Genomic DNA, 19,202 nt, shown 5'->3' on the forward strand with positions numbered 1-19,202 from the left:
CAAGTACCAAGTGGCAGCCTATTAGTCTTTGTTCAAATTATTCGATAAACATTGCTAGTGTATTGGTAGTGCAGATTTTCTGGATAATGAGGGGAGTAGGGGTGTGCCTGCTTCTCTCCTGAGAGGTGACTTGAAATGGTCAAACTTCCCATCCAATCTGTTTAGGAAGCACAGATCCAGATTTTGAATGTGCTCATTTTGCTCTCTGCTGTTAGGATTAAGAATAGATTTGTAGCAGAACAAAGTAGCCAGGCATGAGTGTGATTTTTTGCAAATCCAAGTTCAGTAGCCAGTTGGCTTGTCTGTCCAGCTTTAGGTTTCTGTTCCTATACACAGAATGCTTTTTGGTGGACTCATGTGACATTATTAGCATCTCTCCCAAATAGTGTGTACACCTTCTCTCTGTAGGGTGTCAGAGAACCTTCAGGCTATTCTGTGTTTTGCCAGCACCTACCACTTTGCTGCCCACATTCCATGGCTGAAATGAATGGAATATTGAGGACAATGTGACTTTGCAGATTCTCAACACTCATTCTAAGACAGATGGAAGGACTTGTGGGCAGGCTCTCCTCTTATTGGCAATCTTCATTTAGAACTCTAATCTAGAAACTCTAAAAAATAAAAGATCTAGAACTTTAAAATATATAACACTAATGTCTCGAATTTATATACTAAAATAAAGCATTTAGTATACTACAAAAGTTCCTCTGTCAGCTTTTTAGAGGCAAAATGGTGTCATCAATTAATGTCAGACATTGCAGCAGCATGTTGAGACCATATTTATCTCATCATTTAGAAGAGGAAAAGAAATCCAAACAGGGTGGAAGGGGAGCCTTTAGGAAGATAAAGAGGTAAAAGATACAGATAAAGACCACTCCAGAGATATGAATACAACAGAACAGCTCCTTTTGCAGACAGGGTAGGCTACTACAACCTCATGGGAAGTGCAGGCTAAAAAAGGAATCTGAGGTGGAAATGCTTTGAGAAGACTTGTCTCCACAATGTAATCTCCCTCTTTGGAGATTCTGATTAGCTTTTATTCCTAAAGACTTTTTAAAGCTTTGAGTTTTCACAACATTAGACATATACATGGTGATACCTCTTTGGCTTTTGTTCAATGAGCTGATGGAAATTGATCCAAAAGCCCCAGTAACTGTCACATTACAGGTTTGGAGTGTTTGAAGTTGTAATTATATATAATTGTAATTATAACTTTCAAAAGGATATAAAAATAGTACTGAAATAATTCTATGGTAAGTTGATGTGCATTATTGTGATCTGGGTTTCAATTATAATTCTTAATGGCAGTATTCCTGGGTCACTGGTTGGCTTCACTCCCACTCAATTGTTTTTTGACAATTGTAGGAATGAAAACCTTTCAGGGAATTTTTAGAATTGAACCTTTGCTTGGTGCTTAGTAGGTTGCAATGATTATATTGAGGATATTTACGGGAGGGATTTTTTTTCATTCGAAATGATCTAAAAATTGTTATTAAGCTCATTCCACTCTAATAAAAAGTTCTACTAAATCTTTATCACTTACTCTGTAATTTTAAGTTCGAGGATGCATCCACACAACTTCCTCTTATCCTCTGTCTGGTGGTTTTGACACAAGTGGGAGTCCATATTTGATAAGTAGTTTGTGGACATACTCTTTGTGGAGAGAGAGGTACTGGGGTTTAAAATCATGTTTAAAGAAAGGGTTAAAGTTAAAGATGAGCAGCATGGCTATCTACCAACTTAGACTTTATGTTTAGTGACAACAATGTTCTGATTGTGTAAGAGATTTGTTCTGTGTTTCTTAACATTTATAAAAACCTCTTTGTGACCTATTATTACTGTATCAGTGTTTCTTATTACTTGAAGATTGACATTTCTATCTATAAAACAGTTGTCTGGTAGAATTTTTTTTTAATTCTATCAAAATATAGTTCTTTTCTGAATGTATTTGCTAAACATTTGGAGATACATGGTGTTCAGATATCTCTGTGTATTTATGTTTCCTTGGGATGTTACAGTTTCGTTTGTAATTTAAATCTCATTTTCCCCAATGAGATTTAAAAATCCTTTAATCTTATCTGCATTAAAAAAAGTATTTCAAGGCCAGGAGTTTAGACTAGAGAAGAGTACATGCACAAAGACCCAGGTTCAATTCTTCAGTACTACATACATAGAAAAAGTTGGAAGTAGTGCTGTGGCTCAAGTGGTAGAGCACTAGCCTTGAGAAAGCCCGACAGTGCTCAGGCTCTGAGTTCAAGCCCCAAGATTGGCAAAAAAAAAAGTATTTCAAAAAGTAGTAAGTAAAATGTTTTAGTTAGTAATAGTTTTAGTGATCCAGGAAGTATGCCAGAAAATCATTCTTAATAGAAGAATCATTTGTTGCCATCTTCACAGAAAGATTAAAAGTAAGCTTGAGCATGAATTTGAGCTGCCATACAGTATGACTGACAAAGATCAGAGTTGGGCAGGGAGCAAAAGTGTTGAAAAGAAAGACTGTTAAATATGAATTCATGCATAATCAGTGCAAACCAACAGGAGGCTGAAATCTGAGGATCACTGTTTAAAGTCAGGCCCGGCACTAAAGTCCAGGAGACTTTTATCTCCAAGTAACCACCAAAGAACTGGAAGTGTCTTTGTGGCTCAAGGGGTAGGACTGTAGCCCTGAGCTGAAGAATGCAGGGACCGCACCCAGGCCCAGAGTTCAAGTCGCTCGACTAACCAAAAAAAAGAAAAAAGTATGACAATCACAAACCAGTGTTTTTCAATAAACCATTCTGGTTACTCATAGAAAACTGATTATATGATTCCTTTTTATTGTTTTTGCAAGTACTGGAGTTTGAACTCAGGGCCTGAACACTGTCTTTGGACTTTCCTTAAGGCTACCACTCTATCACTTGAGCCACAGCACCACTTCTGGCTTTTTCTGTGTATGTGGTACTGAGAATTGAACCAAGGGCTTCATGCATGCTAGGCAAGCACTCTACCACTAAAGCCACACTAACAGCTACTCCTTTTCATTGAAAAAAAAAATAGATCTATTTTCCTAGCTTGCAAATCATGTTTTTCCCCCAATTCATATTTTTAGCAAAAAGATTGCCTTACTTGATGGACTGGGTTTGTAGCTTAGTGGTAGAATGTTTACTTAATGAACTTGAGACTCTAACAGAAAAAAAAGAAAAAAGTCATTACAATTCTCTTGTGTGGATTTTTCATGTTTAAAGATGAGTTATCAACACTATATTAAACAGTAAATACTGACTGCAGTTGTCACTATTTTCAAAATCAGAAGACCAAACTATCCTTTAAGTATTGATACCTAGGATTAGTATACTTAAAACATTTGAAGAAGCTATTTTTATAAAGTATAGAGTGCAAGTTTCCAAATAATTAGGTACTTCTCAGGAAATCTTTACTTCCTGTGGATTTCGTTTTGCTATAAATAAATATGGTACAACTAAATACTTTTGCCACTTACAACATAGCTTTGTTCAGTAGATAACAATAAATACAGCTTTATAACTATAAAGCCAATGAAGTGGGTATAATATGCATTAGTATGAAATAGTCACCCAGATCCATAAATCAGATAAAACTTCAGACACAATAAATACATATTCACATCCATGTTGTAAAGGATACATACATCTTCATATGTACATACTAACATCTATGCATACATATATCAGTGAAATTTCCAAAAGGTTACGCAAAAAACTGGGGAGCTTGATTCTGAACAGCATCCCCTTTCAGAGGACTTGACTTTTTTTGCTTCTTTGTTTTACCACGTGCATAGGTCTAGCTATGCAGTTCCCTTTTAACTTAAATATATAGTAAAATAAGTAAACAACTTCAGTGAGGCCAGATATCACTAAACAAAAGACAAGTAGTTCTACTTCTCTGAACAAAAACAACATAAAAGATTGCTGTTAGGGGCCGGGAGTTTGGCCTAGTGGTAGAGTGCTTGCCTAGCATGCACGAAGACCCGGGTTCAATTCCTCGGTACCACATACATAGAAAAAAAACTGGAAGTGGTGCTGAGGCTCAAGTGGTTGAGTGTTAGCATTGAGAAAGTCCAAGGACAGTGCTCAGACCCTGAGCCCAAACCCAAGACTGGCAAAAGAAAAAAAAAAAAGATTGCTGTTATAATTGAAACTTACAAGATGAGCTCATTTTTAAATCCAAGATCGTGATGATTTCACCTTATATTTTCTTCTAAGAATTTGGTTATTTTTGCTCTTATATTTAGGTCTTTAATGCATTCTTATTTAATTTTTGTATTCTGAAGTAAAGGTTAAGATTTATTTTGAATATGAAAAAACAATCCTAAAATATTTGTGGAAGACAATATTTCTTCTCCCATTAAATGAACTTGACATCCTTACTGAAATTGGTTTGTCATAAATACTGATATTGAATGCTTAATTTGAGTTTATTTGACCTATATGTCTACTCTTATGTAAAAACATGGTTTTAATTACTGTAACTTTGCATAAAGTTATGAAATTGGAAAAGGAAGACTTCCATCTTAGTTCTTTCCCCCAAAACATAAGTATTTGGGGGTTTCTTGTAGTTCTATATTAATTTCAGAACAACAAATCAATTAAAATTTTGATAGATAGGGCGGGGAGCGTGGCCTACGGGTAGAGTGCTTGCCTAACATGCACTGGGCTTGAGTTGGATTCCTGGGCTTGAGTTGGATTCCTCCTTACAACATATACAGAAAAAATTGGAAAGGTGCTATGGCTCAAGTGGTAGAGCACTAGCCTTGAGAAAACTCAAGGACATTGCCGAGGCCCTGCATTCAAGCCACAGGACTGGCACCAAAATTTTTTTGATAGGTAACAATCTGTAAATTATGGAATTGTCATTTTACCATTCTTGTTTATCTCATCCATATAAAGTAAAACTTACATTAACAAGGAAACAAATTATATATGGGTGTTTGTAGCAGTATTATTCACATAATATTAAAAATGCCAATGTTCAATAACTGGTGTACCACTAAATAAAATGTGAAATATTTATACAGTGGAACATTCAACAGGAATGGTATTCTAATATATGATGTTTACAAAATACTGAATCCACAGAAAGTAGATTAATCAACGATTGCTTAGGGCTGAGGCTGGAATTATTAATGACTGCCAATAATACATTTCTTTTTCTGCCGGAAATATTAAAAAAAATTAAATTTCAGTGATAATTTTACAATTGTATAAACAAATGAACTGTATACCTTGTCTTTGCTAGTGTGCTGGATCTTGGGCTTGAACTTAGGGCTGTCTCTCAGCTTCTTGCTAAAGGCTGTCATTCTACCAATTTAGCCACAGCTTCGTGTCTAGCTCTTGAGTGGTTAATTGGAGATAAGAGTCTCACACACCTTCTTAGATAGGCTAGCTCTGAACCACAGTTCTCACATCTCAGCCTTCGCAGTAGATAGAATTACAGGCATGAACCACCAGTGCCTGGCAAATTGTATATTTTAATTAGTAAATTGATATATGGCATGTAAATTTTCTATCAATGAATCTATCTTGAAAATGTACCAAAGAGAAAGAGTAGCCTAAACAAGCAAGCATAGTATGTAAGGAAACTTCTTTCTTTCTTTTCTTCCCTCCCTCCCTCCCTCCCTCCTTCCATCCCTCCCTCCCTTCTTTTCCTTCTGTTGTTGTTTGTTGTGTGGTTTGTATTCAAGGACTGGGCATGGTCCCTGAGCTTTTTTGCTCAAGGCTAGTGCTCTAGCACTTTGATTCACAGCCTGACTTCCAGTTTTCCCGTGGTTAACTGGAGATAAAGAGTCCCACGGTCTTTCCTGCCCAGCTTTGGCTTCAAACTGTGATCCTTATACCTCAGCTTCCTGACCAGCTAGGATTACCAGCCTGAGCTATCAGTATTCTGCAGAAATTTATGTTCTGAAGAAGTAGGAGAATGTAATCCAAACATCAATGCATACCCTACAAAATTTAAGACAATTGATTGAAGGGCTTGGCTGGAAAAGGGTACATGAAAATGTTGGGAAGGATGACAATGATCAAGATGTATTATATTTATAAATTGGTTTGTTGATTACAACTTCTCTGTACAACTGCTTAATGAAAATATTTAAAAAAACATTTTATAAAGAAAGAATGAGAGGGGGCCAGGAGCATGGCCTAGTAAGGGAGTGCTTGCCTAGTACACATGAAGCCCTGGATTCTATTCATTGGTACCACATACACAGAAAATGCCAGAAGTGGCACTGTGGCTCAAGTGGTAGAACACTAGGCTTGAGGAAAGTCCAGGTACAGTGCCCAGGCCCTAAGTCCAAGCCTCAGGACCAGAAAAATAAATGAGAGGGCTGGGAAAGTAGCTCAAGTGGTAGACCGCTAGCTTTGAGCAAAAAAATCTCAGAGACAGTGCCTGGTCCCTGAGTTCAAGCCCAGCAATGGCCAAATTAAGGTAGAGTAAGAGGGCAACATGATAGGACTAAGAGAAAGAAAGAGAAGAATATTAAGAGATTAATCAGTAAGAGATTAGAAATCATTCTTTGTAGGAAAGGCAAGGACAACAGAAAGGATATGTTTTTTAAGTAAAAATTGGGAGAGTTGCTAGGGTAGACTGAAGGAAAAAGAGTAAGAAAAACGAGTGTTCGTATTTGGTGACCTATGATATTCTGGGTCAAGAAGAGGCAAAGTAACACTTGGAGTGATGGATTTGGTACTTGAGAAGAATGGTGGCAGTTCAGAAAAGTGTAGAGAATAAGAAGATAAGCTGACTATATGGATAAAAGGATGTTGAAGACATCAAGGCTCATCAGAGTGCGTCTAAATTTGTAAATCACTTTATCATCAAATTTTATCAGCAATTCCTGCATTTTGCTGGTAGACACAGAAAAATGGATAATGGATTAACTGCCTATTAAAATTGTATTTGAGTTGAGTCATGCAGACACTTTCTATGGCTGGATGTGTAAAAGTGAAAATTTAATCTAGAATAAAAAATGCAAGCCATGTGGATATGCTTATTGTAAATTAGTCAACTTAGTAATATGGTATAAAACATAATTTAGGAAAAGAATTTCAATGTGGTTAATCAGGATAAAGTTAAATCATTTAATTTTTCTCCTCCTCTTCTTCCTCCTCCACTTCCTCCTTCTAGTAACAGTACCAGGCTTAATTATGCTTGCTTGCTTGGCTGGGGCTCTATCACTGAGCCATACCTGTAGTCTAGCTTTTTGCTGGCTAATTACACATGAAACCACCCTCCCTCCCTCCCTCCCTTCCTCCCTCCCTCCCGTCGCTTTCTGCCTTTTTGTCTGTCTTTCTGTCTCTGTCTCTCCCTCCGTCTCTCTATCTTTCTGGTGTGGGGCTTGAACTCAGAGCCTGGGTACTATCCTCTTGGTGCTAAAGACTAGTGCTTTACTACTTGAGCCACAACACCACTTCTGGATGTTGAGTGATTAATTGGGACTTTTTGCCCTGCCTGGGTTCAAACAGCAATCCTCAGATCTCAGCCTCCTGAGTAGCTAGAATTACAGGCAATGAATCACTGGCGCCCAGCAGTAGAGATGAAATCTTTTAAACGTTCATGCTAGGACTGATTTCAAACTGAGATGTCCTTGCATCTAAAACTCCTATATATCTAGGATCATAGATATGAGCTATCATAACTCAGCTCATGTCACTGAAATTCCTTAAAAATTATTGTTTAATGCATACCGACTCTTTCAGAACTTAGTAGTACTGAACATGTAATTCTTCTCGTTTAAATGGAGTACACAGATATAACTAAAAGAAAGTTACCATCTGTTGTCTCAGGTCAGGATGCTATAATAAAATACCATAGACTTGGGTGGCTTATAAACAGGAAATTTATTTCTCAACATTTATTTCTGGAGTCTAAAAATCTGAGTTCAGTGTCTTGGTAAGGTCAGGTTCTAGCAAGGTAGAACCTGCTTGAAGGTAGCAGAGTGTAGTCTGCAGAAAGATGTGCTAGCTCTCTCAATCACTTTTACAAGGGCATGAACTCACTCAGGAGGGGTTCTCAATCATGGTCTAATCTTCCCCTCCAACATTCTACCTCCAAATACCATCATGTTGTTGGTGGGATTAGGATGATTTCAGTGTATGAATTTGGAGAGTGACCACCAATATTATATCCATTAGATAGGCCCTTAGAGTTTGACAGTAGCTTGTTACCTTTTTCCCCTTTTTAAACATATTTTATTGTAATTAATAGAAGGGTTACATTATATTTGCCAGATAGAAGGTGCACTACTTCACAAACTTTTTTCCCCTGCTTTGAAGCAATACTTTAGAACTCTGAGATGCTTGCTTGATGGACAAATTTCCTGGGCCCCTTCATCGTAAACCCTGTGAAAATAAATAGCTGTTCCTTGTTTATATGGGAATGCAGCCCAGCCTTCCTGTATTTTTAACCAGGTATAAGGTTGATGGTCCAATGAAGTTTATCCAACTGACTTAAGAATTTAATGTGTTGGAAAAGATCAAATAATTTGAAAAATTGACCAAAGGGCAGAGAGCCCATGAAAAATAATCTTCAGTACTTCAGTAGCTGAGCAAATAGCTCATGTTCTTCAGTTACATTGAGAACGGTTAGCATGTCAACTTCCTGATTCAAACTAGTTCTAAGGGGAAAAAATATCTCTTACTTAATATGCAGGGGTTGGGGTAGGGGAACTAAAAGAGCTTTAAAGAAGTATGAACGGAAGGAAATTGTTGGATCTCACAGGAAGCAAAATCATGTAGTACATGTCCTTCAGAGCCAGGGTTCTCTGTCAGGGCACAGCTAGTTCTCTGTAGAGTTTCTCTGTTCCTGAAGACTAAAGCCCTTTAATTACCATGCCATAGTGGACTGGATTCGTGGCTAGTCCAATTGTAATATCAAGTTTACCATATCACAGTGGACTTTAAATATGACTGCCCATGTCGTATTTCCATTACGATCGCAGTCTTAAAAGTATCTCTTGTCTCTTCCAAAGGAAATTGTCAACTGCAAAAAGTTTTGCGTAGATTGTGCTCCTCCCTCTTCCCCCCAACACACACAGATACACACACACACGCAACTTTTTAAATATTATTTGTAAGACTCTTCCAGGCTTGGGAACACCACCACGCTCCAGCAAAGATTACCGATCCCCTCCCTACCCCCCCAGGCCAGTTTTCAAAGCCTGAGTTTGCTGTGCCTGTGGGAGGCAGACAGTCCTGAAAGTCCGGTTGGGCCTGGGACGGGACGGGGCGGGGCCTGGCTGGGAGGGGCGGGGCCGGCCTGTTCCATTCCAACGGGGCTGTGGGGGGAGCCCAATGAGAACCCGGGGAGATTTCTCTTTTGTAAAAAGACCAGGTGTTCGCCTCTGGGATCGTTTGACAAAGAGGATAACTCGATTCGAAGGGAGGTAACCCAGACTTGGTGTTCGGAAGGGGAACAACAACTTTGTAAAAACTTTGTTTCCCCCCCTCCCCCGTTCCCCCTGCCTCGGCGCTCAGCGTCCTGCGTTCCGTGCCCCCCCACCACCCCGCCCCGCCCGCCGGGCCGGCGCAGCCTAGAGCGGAGCCGCCACCCCCGGGGCTGGTTGGTCGAGAAGTGCATGGGCGCGCGGGGGTTCTCCGCGGCCGCCGGAACCGTCGACGTCCCGGGTCCCGGCGCGGGCCCCGTGGCCTTCCCCGCGGAGGCATGGACTACCTGACCACGTTCACGGGGAAGAGCGGGCGCCTCCTGCGGGGCACCGCCAACCGCCTGTGGGGGCTCGGGGGTGGCGGCGAAGCCCGGCAGGTGCGCTTCGAGGACTACCTGAGGGAGCCCGCCCAGGGGGACCCCGGGTGCGGGCCCCCGCCGCTCCGGCCCCCGGCGCCGTCCAGCCCGGAGGGACCCGGTGAGCCCACCTTTCCTGGGGGTTCCCGCGCGGCCGGCCGGCGCGGGCTGAGGGCCGGGGTGGAGGGGCGGGTGTCGGGCGGCGGGTGTGCGGCAAGGGGCGGGGCCGGCATGCCAGGTGGGTGCTCGGCGACGCGGCCCGGGACGGCGAGGCGGGCCGAGCCGGGGGTGGGGAAAGGCCGGTTCGCGGCTGGGAACGGAAGACTTGAGGCGGCGTGGGTGACTCTTCCTGCTCGACCCTTCCTGCTTCCCTCACCTGGACGGGGCCGGCCGGCTGTAAAACCCCGCTGCTGGGCTTCCAGTGGGCGCCCTCCCGGCCTCCGCTGACGTCCGTGGACCCAGCTGCGCCCCGGGTTCTGCGCTTGGGACTTGAGACGCGTGCCAACTGTTGGCATTCGCCTCCCAACTTCAGGCCAAGTGGTGCCTCGCTGGAGGACACGTTTTCCTAGCGCCCTGTCGAGCTCCGTATCGTGTGCTTTGAACCGCTGCATGGTTTTCTTCTGCTGTTTTTTCTTTCTTTGGACCTATTTCAATATGTGTATGTATGTATATATCTATAGCATATACGTTGACTACGTGTATTCTGTATATACACTACATATAGTTATTGTTCTCCGTTCTCTTTTTGAGGTGGTGGAACCTCTCTGGGTCACTGTTCACATTAAGCGTGTTTGTTTCCTTTCATCCCGAGTAGTTTTTCCTGCTTTGAAGAACTCAAGTCCTTGTGACATGATCTTGATCTGTGTTGGTAATCTGTTGGTCCATAGAGCCTACTGCGTGGCTTGATAATGGCTTTTCTAAGTGATAAGTATCAGTCTCCTACTCATTTATCTTTCATTGCTTGTCTTAAAAATGCATTGTGGAGTGGTGTCAAATATGTGAATATTTGAGTTTCGAAAACAGCGAAACGTTTATCTCTGACCCCCAAAACCTGGCAGTTCCCTTTTTTTGTTGTTGTTTTTGGTCGGTCTTCGGGCTTGAACTCTGGGTCTGGGCTCTTCAGCTTAAGGCTACTGCTGTACCATTTCAGCCACAGCGCCACTTCCGGTTTTCTGGTGCTTCATTGGAGACTAGAGTCTTAAGGAGTTCAGTGCCTGGGCTGGCTTTGAACCACGATCTTCAGATCACAGCCTCCTGAGTAACTTGTGTTAAGGGCATGAACCACCGGTGCCCGGCCTGGTAGTTACTTTGAAGCAGTAGAACTCTTAAATCATCTGTTGATCTGTGTAGGGAGGTGTGTAATGTAAGCTGTGGAGAAACATAAAATAATTTCTTTTGAGTTTTTGTTTGTGTAATTAGATCATGAAAGAATACCTTTTGTTTCTACCGTAATGATCTTTAACCAGTTGCAGAATCCTTCTGAAGGTGGAACCAGGAATAAGGAATGGAACTTTTGAAGCTTTTGGATAACAGATTCTTAAAATGAGATTCCAGGTGCCTCTTTGAAAGCAGTTGATATGTAAACCAACCTTCAGATGAAGAACTTGAAAATACAGAGGGTAGCATGAGGACAAAGGAGTATCTGTTAATAAATATATTTAAATATGTATGTCTAAGTTTCATTCACTAAAATTTATTGAACACATATGTAAGTTTTCAGAAGTTGTGCTTCTAAAGTAATTCAAATTCTTTTTCAGCTGGAGTTGCCCTGTGAATTCCTTGTATATTCTTTTTAATATTCCAGATACTTCTCAATCTCTGACAGATTAGAGAGGTCTTGTGATGTCATAGAAGTAGGACTATAGTCAAATGTGAGGGTATATCCTCACTTACTTGCTGGAAGAATTAGAAAGTTTCCCTCTTTGGGCTTATGTTTCCTTTTTGTGGTTAAATTGGATAATCTCAAAAATTCACAGTACCAGAGCTTTTTCACTTGGAGCAGGATGGTGAAAATGATGGGTGAAAGCTAAAAAACAAAGAAAAAATTCAGTGTCTATGAAGTTATGATAGAGTTCTAATTGCAGTTCAATAAATAAGTGCCTTAGTAATCAGTAGTTAGAATAAATATAGGTTCCCCAAGTTTTCTTGATTTGAGAGGCATCATGTATATATACAAATGAAACATGGTTCTTTTTTAAGCCTCTGCTTAAAATGAGATGTTCTTTGCAACTAGCTTCTGGTAGGTTTTTGCTATTGGGTGATCCCTTGCATTTGTATCCTTCAGAATGAGTGTCTATCTGCCTGAAGAATTTCTTTTGCTGTTCTTGCTGTGATTATCCTCATTTCTGTTTTCGTTTACTTTTTATGGCAGCAGCTAAGTTTCCTGTCTTCCTTCCTTAAATTCTTGGAAAAGGTCTGTGAGTTGTGGTACTGTTTGTTTCATTACAGACACCACACACTTGTTAGATGGGTTGCATTACAGGAGTCACTTGGTTACTTGTCCCTTAGCATTGCTTTCTCAATAATAAGGTTGATAAAATAGTTTTATCCTTTCTATAGACAAGCTATTTATTAGATGTTATTGTTACATTCTCCAAGGTGGCAGCTCTTCCTCTTAGCAAATTTTCTGTTTCCTTGCCGCAAACAATATAACTCCTCAAGAAAACCAGTTAAGATTTAGACATAGTAAGATTATCACAGCATTGCCATAGTTCATAACAATTGAGAAGAAACATGGTGCTTTGTTTCTTCTTCTTCTTTTTTTTTTTGTGTTTTAGCTGTTGTTCTTTAGTGGTGGGATCCATAGCCCACATTATATAGCATGTAAAGGTAAAATCACTTTATTAGATTGTATGGTAATAAAAATAACCTTAAATCAGTAGACTTATTTGACAGTCTTAAATTACTGTAATGTAAACTTAAAACAATTTTTTTTTTGCTAAAACTGCACTGATACATCAACTCTATTTTCCCAGTTGGTGACATGATCCTCTAAACATAACTCACCTTATTTAACTTTTCATTTCCTTTTGGCAATTAAAAAATATATTTCAGGTTTTTAAGTCCCCATCTTAAAAAGGAATAAGACCCAGTCTTTATTTGAAAATTTCAATTTCATATTGTTCATTCCATGCTCTAGTTCCATTCTAGGTTTAAGAGAGCTGTGGCCAACCTCTCGCCAGTTCTTGCCAGGGCAATAATTTCTGTGATACTGAGTCATGAGAAGAGTTAAAAATGACTTAATTTAGGGGCTGGGAGTTTGGCCTAGTGGTAAGAGTGCTTGCCTAGCATGCAGGAAGAACCGGGTTTGATTCCTTGGTACCACATACATAGAAAAAAAAAATGACTTAATTTTCCTTCCTTCTCCTTTGCCCCTTGGTGGAGGGAAAGTGAGGGTGAAAGGAATATTGATAGAAGTGAGGTACACACACATGCATGTGCTCTCACTGACAACAAACATGCAAACACATGCATGTTTGTGCTTTTGTCAACCACAGTGATCACTGTCTTTGAACTCTGGAGTTGTGCCTTTTAGCATCTTTTAATGCCAGCCTTAGACTTCAGTTGCAACTTGAATTGGCCATTTAGTCATTATGCTTCATAACATATTAGTGTTCTATGTGTTTAAATCTTATATGAAAAATGAAGTGAAATAAGAACATTAAATTTTTATCACCTGAATTATTTCACATGTGGTGAAAGAATTCCTCACCTGAATTATTTTACATGTGTACATGTGGTGAAAGAATTCCTCAGTGATGTTTTGTTTTGTTTTGTTTTTGCCAGTCCTGGGCTTGAGCTCAGGGCTTGAGCACTGTCCTTGGACTCTACCACTTGAGCGTCAGCACCACTTCGGGCTTTTTTTGCTATGTATGTGGGGTACCGAGGAATCAAACCCGGGTCTTCGTGCATGCTAGGCAAGCACTCTACCACTAGGCCAAACTCCCGGCCCCCTTAGTGATATTTCTTAAGTTGAATCATCTTTGGTTTTGGAAGTTTGAATTAGAAATAGGTTTCTTTTTAGCTGACCACCTTTGCTTGTCTTTTAACGTACTGAAATGTTTTATTCTAGTACTTGTGTCTGTGGAGGTACACAGAGCTAAATTTGAAAGGTTCTCATAGCCTTCAAAGTGCTTAATCTAGGAACAGAACACATGATTGTAATTTATTGACTTTGAAATACAAATTCATTAAACGATAGGACCTACTTCATTTTACAACAGGAAAAATCTATAGATGAATATATGTATCTAAAGAAATTTGAGATTATTTATTCTTGTTGCTGGTTCATTTTTATTTAGGAAAAAGTTAGAGTTTAATTAGAATACAAAATCTGTAACCATGAAATGTTGGTCTGACCACCTATACAGTTCTCAATGAGTATTGTGTGCACTGTGGATGTACCAAACAAAGGTAATGCATATGGGGCAGGATAGAAGAGAAGGATGTAGGTTTCATCATGCTGAGGTTGGTATGAATTATAAAACATTATTTCTGGAACTTTTTATTTAATATTTTCTGGCTGTAATTACCATGGGTAACTAAAACCATGGAAAAAATGAGACTGGGTTAAGAGATGGATGGCACTTTGTGAAAGTGCCTCATTAGCCAACTTAACTAAGAGACTCAATAGTTTGAGAGAGAGACAGAGACAGAGACAGAGAGAGAGAGAGAGAGAGAGAGAGAGAGAGAGAGAGAGAGAGAGAGAGAGAGAGAGAGAGAGAGAGAAACTTGGGCCCCGACACTGTCACTTAGCATTTTACTGAAGGCTATCTCTCTTCAATTTGAGTCATAGCTCCTCATTTAGTTGAAGATGAGTCGCAAGAACTTTTCTGCCCAGACTGGCTTTGAATCAAGAACCTCAGATTTCAGCCTCCCGAGTAGCTAGAATTATAAGCATAAGCCTTGTTTCCCAGCAACACTCAATAAGTTTTATTCAATAAGCATTTATATTAAATGGTTATAGTTTTTATATTCAAGTCAATGCTGATGGTCCTGAAGTATAAGACTAACTGATAGTAGAATTCCACATTTTGATTTCCTTATTTCCCATGATAAAATTGAGCCAGTAAAAATACCAGTCTCAGGTTTCTTTTTTGTGTATATACATTCAACTATAGTACAGAAAATAGAGTCAGACCAAAAAACTGCTTTTATTTTCTAGCAGTCACTGAAAACAGATATATAAACCTGACATAAATCACAGTGCCCCTAACATCAAGTCAATCCTATTATTTAGGCAAGCTGGCAAAAATAACTATTTCTTGTACTGATTATAAACAGGAGCCAGGCACCAGTGACTCTGGCCTACAATGCCTGTTCAGAAGGCTGAGATCTGACAATCCAGGTTCAAAGCTAACCGGAGCAGACAAATCTGATAGATGCTTATTTCCAATTAGCCAATTTGAAACCAGAACCAGAGGCATGAATTGAGTGGTAAAGCACCAGCAGTGAGTCAAAAAGCGGGTTAAAAACTGAAGGCCCTGACCTGAGTTCAAGCCCCCAGTACCAGTACTAAGTAAAAAAGAAAAAGGGAGGGAGGGAGAGAAAAGGAAAGAGGGAGAAGAATAAATAGAAACTATGTTTTTGTAGTATAGCAAGCAACTATCATAATACATACAGTTTTAATAAGTACAGATTCCAATTTCAAGTTTGTTTTTGTTTTTTGCCAGTCCTGGGGCTTGAACTCGAGGCCTGGACACTGTCCTTGAGCTTTCTCAAGGCTAGAGCTCTACCACTTGAGCCACAGCACCACTTCCAGTTTTTTCTGTGTATGTGCTACCAAGGAATCAAATCCAGGACTTTGTGCATGCTAGACAAGCACTCGACCACTAGGCTAAACTCCTGGCCCCTTTTCTTTAATTTAGGGTTTTATTCTTACTAGACTGGTGCTCTAGCACTTGAGTCACATCCCCAGCCCTTTCTTTAGCGATTTTTCATTTTCTTCTGGAGTTAGCATGTATTAGTTATATTATGGGGGTTTCACTGTGACAGTTTCATTATTGCATATAATACTGTAGCTACTTTTCAAGTAAAGGCTCATGCTGTATGCCTAGGCCAGTGTCAGACTGTAATACTCCTATGTTCATCTCCAATATAACTGAGATTACAGGCATGCATCCCCACATACCTGGCTTATTTTACTGTGATGGAGTTTCCTTTACCTTTGGCTTCAGACTGTGATCCTGCTCATCTTTCCATCCTGAGTAGCTGGGTTTATAGGCCTATGCCATCATGCCTGATTAAAAGCTATGCTTGAAACACTATTCAATACATAGCCTAGAAATTAAGAAAAGTGAGGGAAGGGTGGAGGGCGAGTTGGGATAATATGAATGAGTGAGAATGTTGAAAGAGTAGATGTTGATCAAGACATTATATCCATAAATGGTTTTGCTGAATGGAAATTCCTTTGCAGAAGTACTTAAAGCTAATAAAAACATTTCAAAAAATCTTAACTTTAGGTAGGAAATATAAAATAATTCTTTGGTATGACATTAGCTGTTTTTTCTAACTTTCTCTTCACATTCTGATATTTACCTACTAGATTATTTGGACAGTTTTCATGTTTATAACATTTACAGTACTTTTTAACTATATTTTTATAATATTAGTCCTTTCCTTACATGCTCTTTGGGAGTTTTTATTTGAAAACAGTTGACATAGTTTAAGTCTTGTGGCTCTGAATAACGTACAGAAAGCAAGTCAGGCTGTTTTGTCTTTTAGCAGGTAATTTGTTTTCTATGCATGAGATGATTCTTTATTCTTTATAGTCCTTAAACAGTAATTTAACCAGGAGCAGAAATGGGAACAGTCAAGATTTATGTGCCTTTTTGTAAATACATGTGGAATAATATTTTTAGGCATTATATTTTACCTCTATTTTTTGTGTTGATAAAGCAGTCCCTATGTGGAATATCTCTGGTTTTGCCTGAGCTAGTGGGAAGAAAAAACTAATAAAAGTAGGCTCTGATAAGTTCTATTTGGAAGACATGTATCATTTTGTACTCCATTGGAGTCATAGTTATTTCATATCAGTGGGATAAAAAAGTATACTTAATTTAATTTAATTTTTTGTTGGTCATGGGGCTTGAACTCTGGGCCTGGGTGCAGTCCCTGAGCCTTTCAACTCTATGCTACCACCCTATTTCTGGGCCTGGACATTGTCCCTGAGCTCTTCAGCTCAAGATTACTGTCCTACCCCTTGAGCTACAGAGCCACTTATGGTTTTCTGGTGGCTAATTGGAGATAAGAGTCTCACAGACTTTAGTGCCCAAGTAGTTTTGACCCTGGATCCTCAGATCTCAGCCTCTTGAGTAGCTAGGATTGCAGGTGTGAGTCACTGTGCCCAGCTAAGAAGTGTATTTTATGTTCCTTGGGATACTTAATAATTTGACAGACATTATAAGCTGCTAGTGTGCACTGTTCTTGGGCTTTATCAAGGCTAGAGCTCTACCACGAGCCACATCACCATTTCTGGCTTTTTTCAATGTATGTGGTATACAATCAAACCTGGGTCTTCCTGCATGCTAGTCAAGCACTCTACCTACCACTAGGCCAGACTCCCAGCCAGGTGCATATTTAAAAAAAAAGAAGAAAGAAAAACAAAAAACCAAACACAAAACTTCCTGTAGTCACTATATCAGTTAAGTTTGGGTAGAAAGAATGAATACCCTAGATTATATAACTACGTAGAACTGATTTTCTTTTGAAAACATTAATTTGAGCAAATTTAGCATGTTACTATCTTGGTTTGAATTTTTTAAAGCATTATTCCTTGTGCCTTTTAAGCATTTTAATTCTTTTATTGTTATTGTAAGGGTAATGTACAGAGGGATTATGGTTACATAAGTCAGATAAAGAATGAATTTCTTTTTGAATGGTGTCACCCCTTCCCACGCACGTGGACACACACACACACACACACACACACACACACACACACAGTTTCTGGGGTTTGAACTCAGCGTCTGGGTACTGTTCTTGAGCTTTTATACTCAAGGCTAGCACTCTTCATCTTGAACCACAACTCTACGTCTGCCTTTTTGGTGCTTGCTTGGAGGTATAAATCTCATGGAGTTTACCACCAGGGCTGACTTAACAACTACTATTCTCAGATCTGTTTCCCAAGTAGCTAGGTCTACAGATTGTACCACTGACACCCAGACATTTTAATTATTTTGCATGAATATAACTCATATTTTATCATTTCAGTCATTTCTACAGGAAGAACATGAAATTTAACACTAATGAAAATTTAAACTTGAAACAAGTAGCTTTCTTTGGCTGATACTCGTCAAATACGTTGATAAATATATGCTCTCAATTTCAGCGCATATATTTAATATAAAAACATACCTAAATTTAGTTCATGGTGTATAAATAAGGAAGATAGTCTATTGATACTACTTTCTATATAATGATGATGTATAGAAAGACTATCCATAGACTATCATATCCATTGACATATGATGTAAAAGTCAATGTTAATAAAATCTGAAAAAAGAGAAAGACTATCCAGATGAATAATACTAGATAAGTTTTCTCCTGTGTGAATAAGTAGTATCTTTTACAGATGTTATTTAGTTAAAAATTGTATATACCTTTAATATATATTTAAAATACATTTTCAAATATAGTATGTTATAATCAGGTTAAATGTGTAAAAAGGGAAATGACCCATACATTATTTAATAACTTCATTTCGTTAAGTTATATATATTTTGAGTTGACGTTCTGTTTATGGGTTGTTTTTTTGTTAACAGGAGTCTGTATTGCTCAGCTACTAAATAAAGCAAGGAAGTTCACTTCCTTTTTGACAGTCAGATGATTTTTTTACCCCATAAAAATCCCAGGACAATACGTAATCTGCCCAGTAAATGCTATTTAACACTCCACTCTTAGGCATTGATTTGAAAAGAAAATGACTTTAATAGGAATTTTGCCTCTTTTTTTTTTCTCCAGACACTGGCCAAAAGAAGACCTTAGACAAGAAAGATGGGAGACGAATGTCTTTTCAGAAACCTAAAGGGACTATTGAGTATACAGTAAGTTATTTATTTTTGGAAAAGCAGTTTGTCTGTTTAATGTCCTTAAAGTATTTTCTGCGTGTTACAGAACAAAGCAAAGACTGTAAATTGTTTTATCTTCAAAATCTGTACATGTTAGATAATTTTTATTTAATAATAATTTCTAAATTCTTAATTGCATCTTAGTATTTTTTTCCTTCATGAGAAACTTTACAGTGAGCTACAAAGATATCTTAGCACATTTGATTTTTTTGTTGTTGTTGCTGGTTGTGGGACTTGAACTCTGACCTTGTTTGTTGAGATAGGATCTTTCTAACCTTTTGTCCAGATTGGCTTTGAACTGCCATCCTACTGATGTCTGCCTCTTGATTAGACCTAACTACTCTGGTACTTAATTGTAATTTTTCTCTATCCTTATCTCAGTAT

General features: G+C 39.0%; 1 protein-coding gene across 5 annotated transcripts in view; it reads left to right on the forward strand.

Moving 5' to 3' along the window:
• Oxr1 (oxidation resistance 1) overlaps window positions 1–19,202 on the forward strand; it is a 348,769-nt gene that overhangs the window by 271,615 nt on the left and 57,952 nt on the right. For 2 of the 5 annotated variants that reach the window (XM_090339254.1, XM_090339256.1), the window contains exon 4: window positions 18,712–18,794. In XM_090339254.1, the coding sequence (XP_090195380.1) occupies window positions 18,712–18,794 (83 nt within the window). Of the gene's footprint in view, window positions 1–9,567; window positions 9,872–18,711; window positions 18,795–19,202 lie in introns of those variants that run through there. The other 3 variants (XM_090339255.1, XM_090339257.1, XM_090339258.1) reach the window with 3 other exon arrangements.

The sequence above is a fragment of the Megascapheus bottae genome, chromosome 9, assembly GCF_031878675.1.
Source record: "Megascapheus bottae isolate mThoBot1 chromosome 9, mThoBot2.hap1, whole genome shotgun sequence".
Classification (NCBI taxonomy): Eukaryota; Metazoa; Chordata; class Mammalia; order Rodentia; family Geomyidae; genus Megascapheus; species Megascapheus bottae.